This window comes from Gekko japonicus, unplaced genomic scaffold (genome assembly GCF_001447785.1).
Source record: "Gekko japonicus isolate JY-2015 unplaced genomic scaffold, Gekko_japonicus_V1.1 scaffold281, whole genome shotgun sequence".
Lineage (NCBI taxonomy): Eukaryota > Metazoa > Chordata > Lepidosauria > Squamata > Gekkonidae > Gekko > Gekko japonicus.
Window position 1 is genome coordinate 457,944 of NW_015174281.1, and position 18,963 is coordinate 476,906.

The window sequence follows — 18,963 nt, forward strand, 5'->3', positions numbered from 1 at the left end:
AAGACCCTCCCCGCTTCAATCCCCACCAACCCAAGGCTCCCCCCTCAAATATCCAGGAATTTTCCAACCTGGAGATGGCATCTCTATCTCCTTCCCACCCAACAACCAATCTACGTTTATCTGCCCCATTGTCTTCAACTTTCCATCTCCTTTCCCCCTGCAGCTTCTACTGAGGAAAACTATGGTCTTTCTCCACAGTGGGGACTAAAGTAATTTACGTTATTCTCTCCTCCTTTTTGTCCATACAACAACAACCCTATGAGGTAGGTTAGGGTGAAAGTATGTGACTGGTTCAAAATCACCCAGTTAGCTTCCACAGCAAGATGGAGATCTAAACCTGGGTCTTGCAAACCCTGCTCTGAAGCTCTGACCATTATACTACACTGACTTTCATAGGGTAGCTGCTGTTGAACAGTAGCAAGCAGCCTAGTTGAATCATGCAAGTCTCCCAGAGGGTTCTGCTAGGCCTAGGTTTGCCAGCCTTCAGGTGGGACCTGGAGGTTCCCCAGAATTACAACTGAACTCCAGACAACAGTGGGTGGACTCTCTGGCATTATATCCAGCTGAGGCCTCCTCGCCCCTCCCCAGACTTTACCACAGACTCTCCAGGAATTCCCCAACTGGCAATCCTAGTCCCAGGCCTGGCTCCAAACCCCTTGCTATTTAGCCATTCATACTGCAGGAGGAATCTTCCCAATCTGAGCTCCAGTTCTGCTTTTTGCTCCCCCTACGGCTATCTCAGTCTGCCTCTCACTATCCATGCAGTGGGGCCTGGAGAAGATCCCTGTTGGAGCCATTTCAAAAGGTCTTGGGGGAGAATTCAACCCCCTCCAAGTTTTTTTTTAAACTTTTTGGATTTTTCTGCAGACCCACAGAGCCCCGAGTCTGTAGAAAAACCTGTTGGGGGGAAATGTGCCCCCATCAGTGGAATTAAGTATCCACACGCAGAGGGGACTATTGAGAATTATATTGATTAAAAAACCCAAGTCACACACACCCAGAAATCTCACCTAATCTTCTTCTGAGACTTCTATCCAGAGAAACCTGATTTGCTTACCACAGGAGTGCATATTTATAGAAAAATATCAATTTTATCTTTTTCCAAATTTGTTCTGTCATAATCATGAGATTATTATATAGATGATTGGTTCTTGGCTAAATATGAGATAATCAGCACAAGTGCAAATGAGCCAATCAGGAAGTACATATGAGTTACATCTGATATAGTAAGATAAGAAGGCCAATCTCAAGTCTTAACCTCTATTAAAAAGCAATTAATCTAACTTTTCATTAATTGTTTCAATTAACTGTCAAAGTAACTTTAAGCAGAGAGAGTTCACTGACAGTTGGAGAGTGCTTGGAAATCAGCAGGACAAATACACAATAGCTACCATACAGGGGCATGGGACCCCGACAGTCTTTTTACACAGAGGTTTACCCATAGTTTGGCTGCTGAACAGCAGCTGTTTTACTCCAGGCTTCCTCATGACCTCATTTTAAAAAATGTTTTGCCTTGTGAGTTTCCTTCGTTGTTTCGCTGTGCTTTCTCAAATTGGATCCAAGGTGATTTGAGAAAGCACAAGGAAATCTCTGAAAGACAACAAATGGAAAATGTGGATGTGAGGAATCTTGAAGCAGAACCATGGCAGGTTGGCCCCCAAACCCCAGGAAAACATCCATGCGAGGAGACCCCACGCAATTACTGATATGGCTATGTCATTGTAGAGATTGCCAGGATGAGGCAACATTGCGGTGGTCAAAGGTATCACAATTCCAAGTATTATTCAGAAAAGCCACCCCTATAGTGGTAAAGAAATACTGTGGAAAGCAGAGATTAAAAGTCTTTTTTTCAGGTCATGAAGCTATGAGATAGGCACAGACAAGCAAGAGATTTTACATTCAGTCACCTTCCCTTAAGGCTTAAGCAAAACCTATTTCAGTCATAACTGGAGGTGGAGGGGGAGTGAACTCAGCACTGTTTCATATTTCCTTACCTAACACTTGTGTTGCAATAGATCTATTTGCTGCCCTAGAACTGGCTTTTTAAAAACCATCACATGCTTATACAATCACTGGGTTGTTTGTACAATCTCCTGATCCTAGAAAAAAATGGTGCATTTTCCGCAAACCATTAGTAATTAAATATTCTATACCATTGGGAGCTGCTTCCTTGGGCATATTTTCTTATAATTAACTTATGGAATATGCTGCTACAAAATGGAGCGTCAGTAGTTGTAACATTTTCAAAGCAATGAGACCAAGTTGGAGCTGCGTTGAGTTCAAACATACATTTACATCTCCTGGGGTGAACTTTTTAAAAAATGGCCCTGTGAGTTTGCAGAGAGATTCAGTTAGGACAACAAGGGGAAAAGGTTGCTGCAATGGGCTTAGGTAGCCCCCCTGCCTGTGATTTCACAAAATGCCTCTCTCATGGGTAGGGTTGCCATCTCCGAGTTGGAAAATTCCTGGAGATTTTGAGCTGGAGGGGAGGGCCTTAACAGGTATAATGCCCCCCTGGAGTCCACCCTCCAAACAGACATTTTCTCCAGGGGAACTGAGAAAGAGTTACTTTTCTCCCTTTCTCACAATACAAGAACTCGTGGGCACTCCATGAAATTGCTGAGCGGTCGGGTTAGAACGGATAAAAGGAAGTACTTCTTCACCCAAAGAGTGATTAACACATGGAATTCACTGCCACAGGAGGTGGTGGTGGCTACAAGCATGGACGGCTTCAAGAGGGAATTAGATAAGCATATGGAGCAGAGGTCCATCGGTGGCTATTAGCCACAAGGTATAGGTAGGGACTCCGTGGCAAGTGATGCTCTGTATTTTTGGTGCTTGGGGGCAATGCTTCCTCTAAGCACTGGAGTCTTGTGAGCAAAAAAAATCTACTTCGTGAGCTCCTGGCATTAAAGCTGTAAGTGAGCAATTTGGCTACTGCATAAATCAGTCTGGTCTGGAGCCGTCCTTCCTGTCCGAAGACAAAAATGTGTTGAGCCAGAGGCTAAAAAACTGTGAGCTAGCTCACAGTAACTCAGCTTAGAGGGAACACTGCTGGGGGGGGGGTCAATAGTGAGAGGGCTCCTAGAGTCCTGGCCCCACTGCTGGACCTCCTAATGGCACCTGGTATTTTTGACCACTGTGTGACAGAGTGTTGGACTGGATGGGCCATTGGCCTGATCCAACATTGGCTTCTCTTATGTTCTTATGTTCTTAACTCTGTTATTTTGAGATCAGCTGCAATTCCAGGAGATCTCCAGGCTCCACCTGGAGGTTGGCAACCCTTCTCACAGGTCTTCGACACACTTTCATAACTGTTTTACAAATGTTATTTTAGAAAATAAAGTGAAAATGAATATATAAAATATATACAAGCAATTTTTTTTAAAGACAGAATCCCTGCAGCATAATGGAGGGAGCATGATTGATGGGTAAACTAGCGTGTGATTTGTTGATATGTAGGGTCTGTACTTCTGTCATTCAAACTGCACTTTCTACTGTTGCACAAAGCCTTTTCAAGAAGGCCTAAGAACCCTCTTTAAAGGGAAGGGGGCTTGCATAGCTGGACTACTCCTGCTTAAACCTAGCTAGCAAAAAGGGGGACCATTCCCAGCTGAACACATTCCCAGCTGATGACATTTTAAAAAGATGGGGTTCAAAGAGGCATGTTTAAAATATTTATGTATGGGAATGCGGACTTGTATACAATAAAATAAACATGCAGCAGCCAAAAATTCTTTCTCCACCCCTTTAGCCATTTCTCCATCAAACTTTATCTCCCCTTGCTGCCCAGATTCCACTTCATTTATACAATCTTGGCTCAGAGAGTTTATCTCGGTTCTTCAGCGGCATCCCTTAACAGCCAGACACTTCTAGTCTTGGTTTTCGACCAAGGATTCACAGTGAGAACAAAACAAAACAAAAGGCTTCCTGGTGTCATCAAGGAATGAAGATAAAATAACTCAGAAGTCCCTACGTTCTTCACAAGACAAGAACTATCCAGACGCAAAATCACACTCAAAGGTTGCTGGATTGCTGTGCGCCAGTCATAATGTGTGTGTCTCTCTCTGTGTGTGTGTGTGAAGTGCTAACAAGCAGAGGTCATTTCGGGGGGGAACGTTGGGGAACGCAGTTCCCCCGGGTGAGGTAAGGGAGGGTGCAGCACATGACAAAGCCCCGCCCCCTGCTTCCGGCTGTCCCGCTTCCGGCCCTCATTCAGCCTATATATATATTTTTGTAATTTTATTGAGCATAATATCAGTTGTACAACACAAGGAAATCAGAAGGGCACATAACAGATAACTTGCAATACATTGGAACTGGCATGTTTGGTAGGCAGAAATATAATTCTTTGTTATACAACACAGTATTAAGAGAGTGTTAGGGAGTTTTTAGTTTTAAGTTGTTGGTTTTTGGTGCATTGTAGCTCAAGAAACAAAAATTACCATAACGATAACGGATCGAACATTGTAGGATGTAGCAGTAGTAAGGTAATAACAAATCTAAACATTTTGACAAAAGTCTATAAAAGACAACAAATTATCAGTTAACAGTTCTGGTGCTTGAAGTAGAAGAAGAAATGTTAATAGAGTGAAAACTAAGAGATTTCAGTGGGTAGACTAATCGAAGCTTATAGACCACGGGAAATAAAGCTCGTTTTCATAACCACTGTTGTAACTGGGACCATTCAGGGGAGATTACTTCATTTTGAGAAAGTCAAGAATTGGGTACCATTTCCTATCAAAAAAAGGACTCGGTAGGCTTTATTGGGGCTGAATTTATTTTGTCAGTAACGGATTCCATAAGATATTGACCCCATAACTTACGAAACCAAAGCTTTAAATCAGGGGGTTTGGGGTCCTTCCAACATGAGGCGATAGTGGCTTCCTTTACAGAGTCCATTCATCTCATGTTGGGTCTTCCTCTTTTCCTGCTGCCTTCAACTGTTCCTAGCGTTGTTGTATTTTCCAGTGACTCTTGTCTTCTCATAACGTGAACAAAGTACAAGAACCTCAGTTTTGTCACTATAGCTTATAGGGAGAGTTCGGGCTTCATTTGATTAGAAACCATTTATTTATCTTTTTGATGGTCCACGGTATCCATAAAACTCTCTCTCCAACACCACATTACTAGGTCAGAGTCCCATAAGAACCCACGGATTTTATAAAATCATCCATTTATTTAGATTCCACTTTTCTCCCTAAGGGGACCCAAAATGACTTACAATACAGCTAAGACGAAAAAGAAGAACAATAAGAAGACTTGAGAGCAATGTTCCCTCTAAGCTATGGAGCTCTGTGAGCAAAAATTCTACTCTGTGATCTACTGGCATTAACGTAGTGAGCAGGAGATTTGGCTGCTGCATAAATTAGTTTGCTTTGGAGCCATCCTTCCTGAGCTAAGACAAAAATGTGTGAGCCGGAGGCTAAAAAACTGTGAGCTAGCTCACACCAACTCAGCTTAGAGGGAACACTGCTTGAGAGGGTTGAGAATCAGTTGCTGGTTCATCCAGAGGTACTGCGAGCCGAAGAGCACTGGCTCCCTTGCATTTCAGCTTGCTCTTCTGACCATACCCAAGCTTTACACTACCTGCCGGAAAAGGAAGACAAAGTTAGTCCTGATGGAACTCAGCAGCTGCTGGCTTGCTGGGAACAAGTTCTTCCTCAACCCCCACCCCCACCCCTTCCCTTCTTGGTATTAGATGGCTTAATGAGCCATTAAAGAAAAAGCCTGCTGCTTATGATGACCTGTGAACCTATGCAAGAACCTAGAAAGAGGGTTATTGCTTTGCTTCTCATAAACATCCATAAAGAGACAAATATATGTATGTGAAGTCGTCCTGTACACTTGCTGTTGCTCGATATCTTTCCTGCACTCATACAGGAAGGATAGCTTCAAGGAGACAAAGGCCACAGTTCTGTGCATTCTTACAAGGTGGTTATTTTCACTGAACGTAGTGGGACTCACATCCGAGTAGACAGGCAGAGCATTGCGCTGCACATTTCTGTCTGAGGGGGGGTGAGGGAGAGAAAGGGAGACACACAGAGCAACGTGACCATGAGATGGCAGTGAGGACTCATTCTTCCTGCATATTTCATGCCCAGGAGAGATGGACTGGAATAGACAGATGAAGATTCTACTTGACAGGATGCTGGAAGAAACACGAAGCGGTGGCATCTCCTGAACGGTGACCCTTCCTGGGTCGGGCACATGGCTCATCAATTGTTCAGTGTCTGGCAGGACAGCTTGTCCTTTGCCACTGTCAGACACGGGGCAAGGGGGTCCTGCTTGCTTGTGCTAGCTTGGGAAGCTCTTTTCCGGCCACCTCATGTCTGTGTGACCTCTGTGCCCTTCTAGCAATTCCCTTTCTATCTCCTTCATTCATTACTGTAAACACTGAGTGTCTTCCCACAAGATAATACTGGAAATTCCCATTTCCCCCTCCCCGTCCCTTGTGAAGCTGGAATTGCGTCAGCTTTGTGTAGCTGCCAAAATATGTGATCTAAACAGCGGCAGTGTCATTGAAATGTCAAACACCTGTCCTAGTTTTAAGCAATGGTTGGTCAACTTATGGCGACCCCATAAGTCCCTGTAGAAAGCCAGGGTGGTGTAGTGGTTAAGAGCAGTGGACTCTAGTCTGGAAAACCAGGTTTGATTCCCCACTCCTCCACATGAAGCCTGCTGGGTGACCTTGGGCCAGTCACAGTTCTCTCTGAACTCTCCCAGCCTCACTTCCCTCACAAGGTGACTGTTGTGGGGAGAGGAAGGGAAGGCGATTGTAAGTTGCTTTGAGACTCCTTAAAGTCGAGAAAAGCAGGGTATAAAACCCCCATTTTCTAAAAAAAGATTTTATTTATGAACTAGAAAGTGAATAAAACAAGAAAAATAAAGTTCTACATTGTTGATAACGTCATTAACAGTAGCACAGAACATATAACAAACAACAGTATATCAGTCAACTTTAAAAACACCTTAGTAATATGAGGTTTAACAATAAAATTTTTAGATTTACATTGTGTTAGGTAAATGCAAAACCATAGGATGATTACTTTCATCTAATAGGAGGGTGTCTCTGGTCTCTGTAGGAATTACAGTAGTAGAACTCTTCTTCTTCTTCTTCTTCTTCTTCTTCTTCTTCTTCTTCTTCTTCTTCTTCTTCTTCTTCTTCTTCTTCTTCTTCTTCTTCTTCTTCTTCTTCTTCTCCTCCTCCTCCTCTAGGGTTTTCAAGCCAAGAGATGTTCAGGGGTGGTTTGCCATTGTCTGCCTCTGCATAGCAACCCTGGACTTCCTTGGTGGTCTTCCACTAACCAGTGCTGACCCTGCTTAGCTTCCTTAGGCTGGAATAACTCTGCATAGGATAAATGGGAATCTTAAAAACTAACCAAGTTTTGCTTCTGAAGAAATGGGCTGTATTTGCTGCAGCATATGTACACAGCTACTCTTCTGGAATTATCTACATAGGATTGTCCTGAAAATGTCTTGATCATATATAAGACTGGGAGCTGGGGGGGTGTCTATCTTTTTGCAGTGAAAGGGGAATGCAAAGAGGAACCTTCCCCTCTTTCCCAGCCCAACTTTCTTGCACTTTTTAAGCACCTTTCTCACCAGTATTAGAACTCTGCTGGGAGAAAAGGTGCCTGAAGCAAGTAGCGCTGTGAGAGAGGAGCAGGATTTAATTCCTGTGATGTCTACCTCTTTTTATACAAAAATGAGACACATGCACACCCCCTTTACATTATAGCTGAATGGGACAGGTGCATGTGAATAATAAACATGCCTACTCCCAGGGCTTTTTTTGTAGAAAAAGCCCAGCAGGAACTCATTAGCATAATAGGCCATACCCAATGGGGGAACTCATTAGCATATTAGGCCACATCCATGACAGCACAGCTCATTAGCACATTAGGCCACACCCCCATGTTACCAGAAGTGTGGTCATCCAGCCACACCCACCTTTTGCTTCTTATTCTGTTTACCTTGTTTGTTGTCAAAACCCAGGGCTTTTTTTGGAGCAGGAACTCCTTTGCATGTTAGGCCACACACCCCTAATGTAGCCAGTCCTAATGAGTTTCTGCTGTTGGGTATGGCCTATTATGCTAATGAGTTCCTGCTGGGTGTGGCCAACTTGGGAGCCAGCCAGAACTCCGTTCCTGTGCGTTCCTTGCCCAAAATAGCCCTGCCTACTCCCATCCCATCCCATGACAAAACTGAGGCTATTGTACTATGGTCACAGTATGAGAAGACGTGAGTCATTGGAAAAGACAATAATGCTGGGAAAAGTTGAAGGCAGCAGAAGAAGAGGAAGACCCAACATGAGACAGATTGACTCCGTCAGGGAAGCCGCAGCCCTCAGTCTGCAAGACCTGAGCAAGGCTGTTAATGATAGGATGTTTTGGAGGTCAATCATTCATAGGATCGCCATAAGTGGGAAGCAACTCGACGGCACTTAATACGCACGCACAGACTCCCATCATATCGGTTATTGAGATTGTGAGGCGGCCTCTGAAAGCACGCTCTTCTAATATTTAGTAGCCAGAACTACTGACGTGATAGCAGCAGGTTGCAAGTTTCCCTGACCTTCCTCCACTTGTGTGGCAAGAACACAAGATGATGTCACATTGTCATACAGTTTAAGTTTCTGCCCTTTAGGCAGAGCGGGGATGAGGGACTAGTTCTCTGGCCAAGCTACCGGAGTTACAGCTTGGGGTTGCACCCTTGGGACTTAGCTCACTCCCAGACGTCAATGGCATGAATGGTGACTATCATTCCCTCCTGCGCCACTGCTGGCCGGTCCAAGCCAAGCCACTGTGGCAACTCTGTAGGGTCCTGGCTTGGACTCAGCCAGTGGCATTAGAGTCCCAGGAGGGGATGAGTGTACCTTGTTTGGGGCAACAAAATACTTCCAACAGGCTCCTGCTTTTGGTGATGGCTACAGAATCTCTGTAACGTTGGCCTGATGACAGATAAGATTCTCCCCATCTCCCGAGAGCTGAAGGAGGTTTGACAGGGAGTTTGCTATTTGTGGTGTGCAGGCATTCTAATTTTACTTTCAGTGAACATGTGGGATTTGTGTGTATGTGTGTTTTCAAAAGCCTACAAAGCAACCAGAGGCAACAGTGGGATGAGGGAAATGTGTTATGGGGAAGTATTGCTGCTCCCAAACCACTTTCTGCTCTCCTAAACACAGCCATCTGCCTCCAGCCTTATAAGGCTGTCATCACACCCCATGGCCGGACCAGCTTTCTGAGCATTTCTGAGGATTTGGCTCCTTCAAGTGATGTAGATGAGATTCTTGAGGCCAATCTACATATTACTGAGTCTTTGCATGTGTTAGGGGACAACACGAAGACTCTGTATCAGACATTACGACGAGAGTTTTGTGCCTCCCGGATGTACCTGGCCCTTTTCTACTAGCGACAGTGGTGTGTGAAGAGAGGCAGCTTCCACCTTGTGCCACATTGTCGTCTTGTCCTCAAACTGTCCCTCGGAGCCACTCTTGGTTCTGTGGCGAAAATCATGTGACTCCATTTCACAATGGAGCCATAATTGGCAGTTTGAGACTGTGAAAACAAGAGGGGAGGATGAAGGCGCTCCTCCCCACGTGCTGAGTAGAAATGGGCCAGTGTATTTCTAGGAAGCACAAATCTCCCATCATACATCTGATACAAAGTCCTCATACTGGCAGCCCCCCCCAAAAATGAGGACTTTGTGTAATGTGGAGAGTGGCCCTATAATAAGGAATGAGATCAACAGAGAAGACTTGAAGGGGATGAGGAAAAGTCAGCAAATTGATTGATGACTGAAGCAGACATTACAGAAGATGAGTGGCTCTGTTGAAGAAAGCAGCTCCATGTTTAACCTCTCTCGGTTGGTAATGTCTAGTAATGCAAAACATATGAGGGGGCCCTCAAGGTCAGACTTAGGGGCAATAGTCCAGGGAGCCAGCCACTCTGCCTCAGTAAGGAGGGCACCAGTTAGAGCCTGTACCTAGAGACAGGTGAGCACCACCCAACTCTTATCCATCTTGTTCTTCCACTTCCTTTCCCAGTGCATTCTGGGAACTGTAGTACCTCTGAATATCTGACACTATTGATAGGGAGGGGTACTAAGAACATGAAGTCCAGAGTCTGTACAATTACCCAACTGCAGTATTGATCACACCACAAATTTCCTCATCTTTCCCCTACTTCACTGACTGCCACCTGGGTTGTGAAATGCCTGGAGAAAAAAATGTCCTGTCCCTTTAACAGAGGTTAAACCAGGTCTCCTTATCTTGAAAAGCATCAGTGGCCCATTTCCATACATTAAGTCTCTGTTAAAGATACAGGACATTTTTCTCCAAGCCTGCTGGCCACCCTACTTTAAAGGGTAGAGAAATTCACAGCGGGCCAGCATCAGGTCATCTATTTTGTATTACTAGAAATCTAGAAATTACGGAAGAGAAAGAGGTGTGTTTTGTCTGTCATAATGGCTTTCTTCAATTTTTGTGAAGGGAATTTTTTTAAAAATGTAGGGAGGGAGATCAAGTTGGGTAGCCATGTTAGTCTGTCTGTGGCAGTTGAAAAGAGTAAGAGTCCAGTAGAACCTTAAAGACTAACAAAAATTGTGACAGGGTACGATCTTTCTTGAGTCACTACTCACTTCAAAACTTGGGACGGAGAAAGTTTGCGGGGTAGAGAAAGGGAAGAAGGAGAAGCACAGGAGAAGAGAAGGAAAGCCATAGCTCCACACAGCAATCCTGTATCCACTTTTTATTTCCTTTATACAGCCACTGAATATGTGGAGCATCAGGAGGCTAGACAGAAGGCCATGTAGGATCTGGAGCTTCCAGCTGCTGGGCCTTCCTTCTGACTCCTCTGGGCAGCTTTCTGGGGCAAAGGGGAAGCAGAGGTCTTTCTCAGCGTATCAATCATGAGAAAGTGCTGTCTCTTCATAAGACTCTCTGCTCAGCTCCTCACGTCTCCTGGCAAGCCTTCTGTTTTCGGAAAACCCAGCGCAAGCAGAAAGGATGTTGGAAAGCTGCAAAAGAGGAGGGAACAGGATGATTAACAGGCACATGATGAAAAACTGTTTACAGTTATTCCAAAAGAAAAATCCCCAGGAGGGAAGTCAATAATAATCTGTCGGATCAACTAAAGACCAGAGAACGTAGGTCGTTCCCTGGTAGTGTTTTCTGTTGCCGGATTCTGGTTTGAATTCTGATTCTGGATCCCCAAATCTATTATGGGGGGGGATGGGATTTTGGTAATTGTGCAAGACCCTGAGTGACATCTTTAGATACCAAACAGACAATGCAAAGGTCACAGATTCTCAGACCATCAAAAAAAAATCCAAGTTCTGGGTATACAGCCTCAATTTGCCTGAAGACCGTGCTGAGGAGGCTCAACCATCTTCAAGGGGGGAAATTTGTGTCTTCAAAGGACATGACTTTTCTCCTTTAAAATGCTAACAGCGGAGAGGGAGAGTCAGCTTCAAAAGCTTCAAATTGCAAAACTGAGTGGAGGTTGAAGGGTTAGACCCCCTTTTCTTTTATTTTTTTAGACTCACTCCCTCTCTCTCTCTCTCTCTCTCTCTCCTTCTCTCTGTGTGTGCCTGGAAGTCATGGTTGACTTCTGGTGACACCTACTGCGGCTCGGACATTTCAGAGAGGTGTCTTGCTATTGCCTGCCTCTGTATTCCTGCCCTGGTGTTCCTTGGAAGGTTTCCCATCCAAGTACTTGCCAGGGTCGGCCCTGCTTAGCTTCCAAGATCTTATGAGATCAGGCTTGCCTGGGCTATCCAGGTCAGGGCAGAGCCCCTTTTCTTTCCATGCTCAGCCCCCCCCCAAAAAAGTGAAGCTGTACAAGCCGGACGTTTGCATTTTATGGACTGAACGAGATGTGCAATCTTCTTTTCATGACATCAAGGTCCGCTTCTCATTTTACTTTCGTGTCTTAGCCACTCATATACTCCAGTTCGCCAATATAATTAATGAACGCATGAGCATAACGTACCCTCTGCTGTGCTGATCTGGAAGCCACTGAGTTGGTCCACATGTACGGGTTTTGATCTTCCTGTAAGGTAGGGAGTGAGTCCTGTGCCCATGTCTTCACTTCCTCTTGCCCCCTCCCCCTCATGCAGTCACTTGCTTCCCAGTTCAGGCAAACCACCACAGTTCGCTAATACATCCTAACTGGTAAACTATAAATCGAGCCTGCCTTCCAGTCTCCAGAAGCCAAGTCTATCCTTTTTGAAAAAAATAGCTCTTTAGCATTTAAAGGGCAGGTGTGCCACAGACCTTCTCTCCCAACTCTCGCTGCCTTTTGGGGGAAGGCGCATATAAAATTATTGTTCTGTATAGGAAAGTCAGGAAGGGCACGATTACAGTTTTTAGTAAATATCAGAAGAATTTTCAGAACTATAAGAATACTGCTGGTATTTTAATTAAAACAACAATCATACCCTTCTGAATTTTCCAGTATGGACATAAAATGATAATTTTGCAAGCACACACACATACACACACACCCAGTAGACAAGGTTTTCTTTCCAGGATAGCCAAATGCTAGGACTGACTTTTTCTTTAAATACGTTCTTTAAAAAACGTTATGTATACAATGAAGTATTGAAAAGTAAAGTACTGCAAAAATGCTTTTCATTAATAACAGTGGGGAGGGAGAGAAGTGCCCAAAGAGAAGATTGTTCCCACCTTCAACTGGACTCGGACTCCAGTTGTGGAGATGAGGTAGTAGAGGTTTCTGGTATTCCATCTGGTTTTTTTATGAATAGCTTCAGACTGGTTTCTGTGAGCGACAGTGACAGAATCTCAGGGGCTGTGAAGTCCTTGATCCTTTGCCCACCCAGGTGATAAAATCATGACAGAGGAAGTTAGGAGAACCAGTGATGTGTATCATTAACAGCCTTCTGACATAAGGTTTTCCCCCTCTCATATTATAGCAGGAAGTTATGCACAGATTGATAAAGAAACCTTCCTTGGATAAGAATGAGTAGCAGACTACAGACCTTTCTGAAATTTATCTTTTTGGGGCTAGGGTGATTGAGCATATGGTAGCAGAGCAACTCTAGGGTTTCCTGGATCTCAGGTGCCCTTGATTCTTTCCAGTTTAGTTTCAGGCCTAGCTATGGGAGGAAGACAGCTTTGGTTGTCCTAAGGGATGATCTTGATTTTATATAGAGATAGCAGAGGTCCATCAGTGGCTATTAGCCACAAGGTATAGATAGGGGCTGTGGGGCAAGTGATGCTCTGTCATCTTGGTGCTTGGGGGGGTCAACAGTGGGAGGGCTTCTAATGTCCTGGCCCCACTGCTGGACCTCCTGATGGCACTGGTATTTCTGGCCACTGTGTGATACAGAGTGTTGGACTGGATGGGCCTTTGGCCTGATCCAACACTGGCGTCTCTTATGTTCTTATAGGCTGTGCTTGTTTATTGTTTCTGTCAGATCATTTGGCACCCTCTGATATGACTGGTCATGCAGTCTTTTAGAAATAGAAATAGGAACGAGAAGAAATGCCTTGGAATGGTTTGAATCATTCTTCACTGACCTTGTCCAGAAGATTGCTTTTCGTGACACATCCCTTTTGAAGTGAGGCCTCCAGAACTGCACATAATACTCCAGGTGCATTGGTCAGGCCACAGGTGGAGTATTGTGTGCAGTTCTGGAGGCCTCACTTCAAAATGGATGTGGACAGAATGAAGCCGGTGCAGAGAAGAGCGATGAGGATGATCGGGGGCCTGGAGACCAAGCCCTATGAGGAAAGGCTGAGGGACCTGAGAATGCTTAGTTTGGAGAAGAGGAGGTTGAGGGGACACGTGAATGCTCTCTTGAAGTATTTGAAGGGCTGTCACTTAGAGGAGGGCAGGGAGCTGTTCCTGTTGGCAGCAGAGGATAGGACTCACAATAATGGGTTTAAATTAAGGGCAGGAAGGTACCAGCTGAATATTAGGGAAAACGTTTGTACAGTAAGAGTTGTGCAACAGTGGAACCAGCTGCCTAGGGAGGTGGTGAACTCCCCCTCACTGGCAGTCCTCAAGCAGCGGCTGGACAAACACTTGTCAGGGATGCTCTAGGCTGATCCTGCATTGAGCAGGGGGTTGGACTAGATGGCCTGTCTGGACCCTTCCAACTCTGTGATTCTACGATTCTATGACATGGAATCAGCAGTATGGGAATTGTCCTGTGTGGATTCTCAGGGTTCATTGTTATCTCTGATTCCTTATAATCGTAATCACTACGAAACTGGATGTCATCACTATGCTGATGACACCAAGTACACACCTCTCTTACTTAGCCACCAAAGGCTTTTCTATCTAACTTAGACTGACGTCTGTCAGCAGTAATCAGTTGGCTAAGGAAGAACAGGTTAAAGTTCCCCCACACACACACACACAAATATTTTTATTTTCAAGCAAAAACAAATACACAGACTTTCAGGTATAACCATATAACAATTTCCAATTGCGTTTGTTAAGTATAATAACTATTAAACATTTCAAAACCAACTACTAGTTAATGTATTCTTAAACTGCTAACATTTTTTGTTGTAGCAATACTACTTCAAAAATAAAGTAAGTCTCGGTAATATGAATTTTCAGGGATTATATCATTACCTGTTAGGTACTCCACTACAGGGAACCAAAAAGCTTGAAAGGCGCTTTGATAGAACAGGTTAAAGTTGAATCTAGATAAGATGAAGTGAATTATGCTTGGGAAGGCTGAAATTCTAGTGGTTGCTGTCCTCCCCATATTCAGTGAGACGCAGTTGAACCTGGCTGATTCAGACAGGAGCCTGGGAACTACATGGGATCCTACATTGTTGTTAGAGAAGTAGGTGAACTCAAGCAGCAAGATGTGCCTTTTGTAATCTTCATTTGATCTATAATTTGGCTTCCTGTTGGACTCAGATGATTTGGCCATGTTGATCTGGGGCCCATTATCCTCAAGGCTAGACTACTGTACCATTCTCTACTTAGGGCTACCCTTGAAATCAATCCAGAAACTTCAGCTGGTGCAAAATGCAGTAATTCAGTTATCAGTTGGGTCTAGGCACAGTTGCATGTTAGACCTATTTTGGGAACCCTTGACTGGCTGCCTGACAGCTTCCAAATTTAATGCAAGGTGCTAGTTATTACCTACCTAGGGCACACATACCTGCAGAATTGCTTCTCCAGATGTACTTCTTTGTGGCAGCTCCACTCTGTGGATCAGGCCTTGTAGACGATGCCATCTTGTAGGCAGCTGAAGACAACTACTGCTAGGAGCAGAGCATTTTCACTTAGTAGTCCCCATTTTTTTGGAATGGTTTTCCTGAGTCCTCAGGCAGGCCCCCACTTTGTCAATTTCACCCTCTTCTCTAAGCAATTGGCAAAGCCGAATTATTTAGGCATACCTTCTAATAAAAACGTTGCAGCTAGGATTCTGGAGTGTTCGATTGCAATGTTGTATAGTGTACCACATTTTAATTAATGTTGTAACTCTTCTGGAGTCCCTGATAATAAGAAAGGCAGACTAAAAATGTCATAATTAAATAAACTGTATTCTCTTTTCAGATGGAGTGGCTGCATTTCGCGCCTTCCTGAAGACAGAATTTAGTGAGGAGAACCTGGAATTTTGGCTGGCCTGTGAGGAGTTCAAAAAGACACGGTCAACTGCCAAACTGGCTTCCAAGGCCCAGAGGATTTTTGAAGAATTCGTTGATGTGCAAGCACCGCGAGAGGTTGGTAGATGCATGGCACATCTATTTTGGCAGAATGAACCTTAGAAACAAGGAAGTGGAAAGGGACTAGGAACTCAACAACATTTAGGACACCTCTGTTGATCACAGTTTTCTCCTGGGCCTTCAGTATCATGTGGTTTAACTAACTGAAAGAAATTACTGCTTCTTTAGCATCATATGTGCGAGGATTCCACATGAAGCAGACGTTAAATTGTCCTCACTTAGCCCTGGATAAGCTGAGTGTTCTCCGTGTTTGCTTTTAAGCCCAAAAATACAGATTTCTAAGGGACCCTGAGAAAAACCTTAATCCAACCTATTTGCCATGGCTGTCGCCAATGTTCCCTCTAAGCTGTGGAGTCTTGTGAGCAAAAAGTCTACTTTGTGAGCTACTGGCATTGAAGTTGTGAGCCAGTGATTTGGCTGCTGCATAAATTAGCTTGCTCTGGAGCCATCGTTCCTGAGTGAAGACAAAAATGTGTGAGCCGGAGGCTAAAAAACTGTGAGCTAGCTCACACTAACTCAGCTTAGAGGGAACACTGGCTGTCGCTGATGTTCACAGCCATTGTTTCCCCCCCATTTTGCTCTTGCTTTGGCAGCCTTGCTTTGACGGCTTTTGACAGCCAGAGACACAGTGATCTCACAATGCCATGTGGACAGACCTGACTATTTGTTGATGTTACTTAGGGCAACGAGAGCCATTCGAAGAGGGGCAGTGCTTCCTTATCCTGGTCATTTGAGCTATCCTGCCAGCCAGGGCAGGGATCCTTGAAAAACTGCCAGAAAAGCTGGGAAGAGGAGGCTGGTTCTGATTTTTGCTAAATGGGCCTCCCACACCTTTTCATTCCACCTTGGAAAATATTTATGTAGTCCATAATGTGCATGTGTGACTGTGTCTCTGAAGATGGTAGGAGCATATAGCCATAGCACAGAGTGTTCCTTATCAAAAGCAGCAGTAATAACAACTGCAGCACATAATGGACAGTTTTCCTTCCTCCTGCAGAGCAAAAAGTTTTGCAGTTAAGGCCTGTGTGCCTGCAAGCATCCCCTTGTATATAGCCAAAGTTTCGTGATATTTTGAAGACATAAGAATGGCATAGGAATGGTTCTACACAAACGATCAGATTTTGCTAGGTTAATCTTCAATCAGCACTCTCATGCTTGTGGATTTCCATCTGTGGATTCCAGTGCCGCCTCCTCCTCAGAGTACGTAGGAATCCCAAATTTATAGGCGAAATAATGGCTGTGCCCTGACCTGGGTGTCCCAGGCTAGCCTGATCTTCTCAGATCTCAGAAGCTAAGCAGGGTCAGCCCTGGTAAGCAACTTGGATGGGAGACCGCCAAGGAAGTCCAGGGTTGCTACGCAGAGGCAGGCAATGGCAAACCACCTCTGAACATCTCTTGCCTTGAAAACCCTGTGGGGGTGGCTGTAAGTTGGCCACAACTTAACAGTACTTTCCACCACCATTATGGGAAAGTGAAGGCTAAACAGCACTCACAAGCATCGGAGCTGCTTTGGAGTCGCTACTTCGTTCACTAAGCAGGCCCAGAAAGTTGCTTTTAGGGACCAGGGACCAGCAGTATGGAAGCTGACTTCAGAAGAAGAAGAAGAAGAGTTGGTTTTATATCCCACTCTTCACTACCCAAAGGAGTCTCAGAGTGGCTTACAATCGCCTTGCCTTCCCCTCCCCACAATAGACACCTTGTGATGCAGGTGGGGCTGAGTTTTGAGAAAGCTGTGACTGACCCAAGGTCACCCAGCTGGCTTCATGTGGAAGAGTGGGGAATCAAACCCGGTTCTCCAGATTAGAGTCCGCCCCTCTTAACCACCAGACCGTGCTGGCTCTCAGATATCAGAGCTCTCTGATATCCCTGATACACAGGCTGCAGTAATGTTGGTATGTAGGAGCCATGTGGGATGGGCAGGAGCAAAGGAAACAACCACATCTGTGTCACAGTTATGACCACATGGCTGGTGTGGTTCTTACCATATGATCCTATGTTATCAGGGGGGCATGGGACGCTGGCAGGTACCCGAAACATTGTATGAAACCAACTGTCCCAGAAAACCACTGTCCTGTTTCTTTCTCAGGTGAATATAGACTTCCAGACACGGGAAGTGACAAGAAGGAACATACAAGAGCCGTCGCCATCCTGCTTTGACCAGGCCCAGGGGAAAATCCACAGCCTTATGGAAAAAGACTCTTACCCCAGGTTCCTGAGGTCCAAAATTTACACAGACCTGCTGTCTCAAACCCAGAGAAGGCTCAGCTAGGGCAGGGAGGAGGGGGGACCCCCCCCTTAGACACCGTGAGCTTCCTGCACCAGCCAAATCCATTCCCATCTGTGAAATTTCATTGGTGTTGTCACAACAGAAGAACTGAAAGAGGGAAAGAAAGAAGCATGGAGAGGCAAGGGAAGGGCATGTGTGGAAAACACGTTGCAGCAGGAGTCCCACGCTCTTTTTGGATTCCAGTTTGTGCGTTGGCATACCTGTGTGTTTAAAAAATACCTGTACACGTAAGACCCACCGAAGCTGATGCTCTTCCTCAGGAGCATAAAGTCTGGTCTATGTTTCACGCTGAATTCACTTAACACAAAGGTGGGCTTCCTGAAGCGTTTCTGCACCAGGCTTGTCTGTAAATAATGCTCTGTACTGGGCAGCCAAAGCTGATCCTGAACGAGTAGAGCTGCAGGATCAGGCTCTTGTGTTGCCAGAGAGCCCCAGGAAAAATGGCCAGAAGTTTCCGGCACCAGGCCGAGAGGACAGGCCAAGGCACAGTCTTACACTAATCAGAATCAAAGCTGAGGGGAAGCATGAAGAAGGGAGGTGGCAGGTGCATAGGGCTGCCAACCTCCAGGTGGGACCTGCAGATGTTTCGGAATCACAACTGACCTCTGGACAACAGAGGCCAGTTCCCCTGGAGAAAAGAGCTGTTTTGAAGGGTGGACTGAGAGGCGTTATATTCCTCTGAGGTGCTCCCTCAAAACTTGCCTTCTCCTGGTGCCACCCCCAAATCTCTCAGAATTTCCCAACCGGAGTTGGCAACCCTAGATTCAGGAAGGTAAGTGTGCTGGACAAAGCTAAACACTACATGTTGCCCAGGCAAAAATGCAAGACTGACTTTGGAAACATCTGCAGGCCTGCCAGGTTAGAGGTGGAGCCAAGGAGGAGCCAGTAAATGATAATATGGCACTATGACCATTTATTCAGGAGCCCTGGCTCAGTGGTAGAGCGTCTGCTTTGCATG

At 45.1% G+C, this 18,963-nt stretch overlaps 1 protein-coding gene across 4 annotated transcripts in view; it reads left to right on the forward strand.

Moving 5' to 3' along the window:
• RGS8 (regulator of G-protein signaling 8) overlaps positions 1 to 18,615 on the forward strand; it is a 48,329-nt gene extending 29,714 nt beyond the window's left edge. For all 4 annotated transcript variants that reach the window (XM_015423858.1, XM_015423859.1, XM_015423861.1 and 1 more), the window contains exons 5-6: positions 15,549 to 15,715; positions 17,805 to 18,615. In XM_015423858.1, coding sequence (XP_015279344.1) covers positions 15,549 to 15,715; positions 17,805 to 17,987 — 350 coding nt within the window. In that variant the 3' untranslated portion in view covers positions 17,988 to 18,615. The remainder of the gene's footprint in view (positions 1 to 15,548; positions 15,716 to 17,804) is intronic.
• Positions 18,616 to 18,963: the final 348 nt, after the last annotated feature.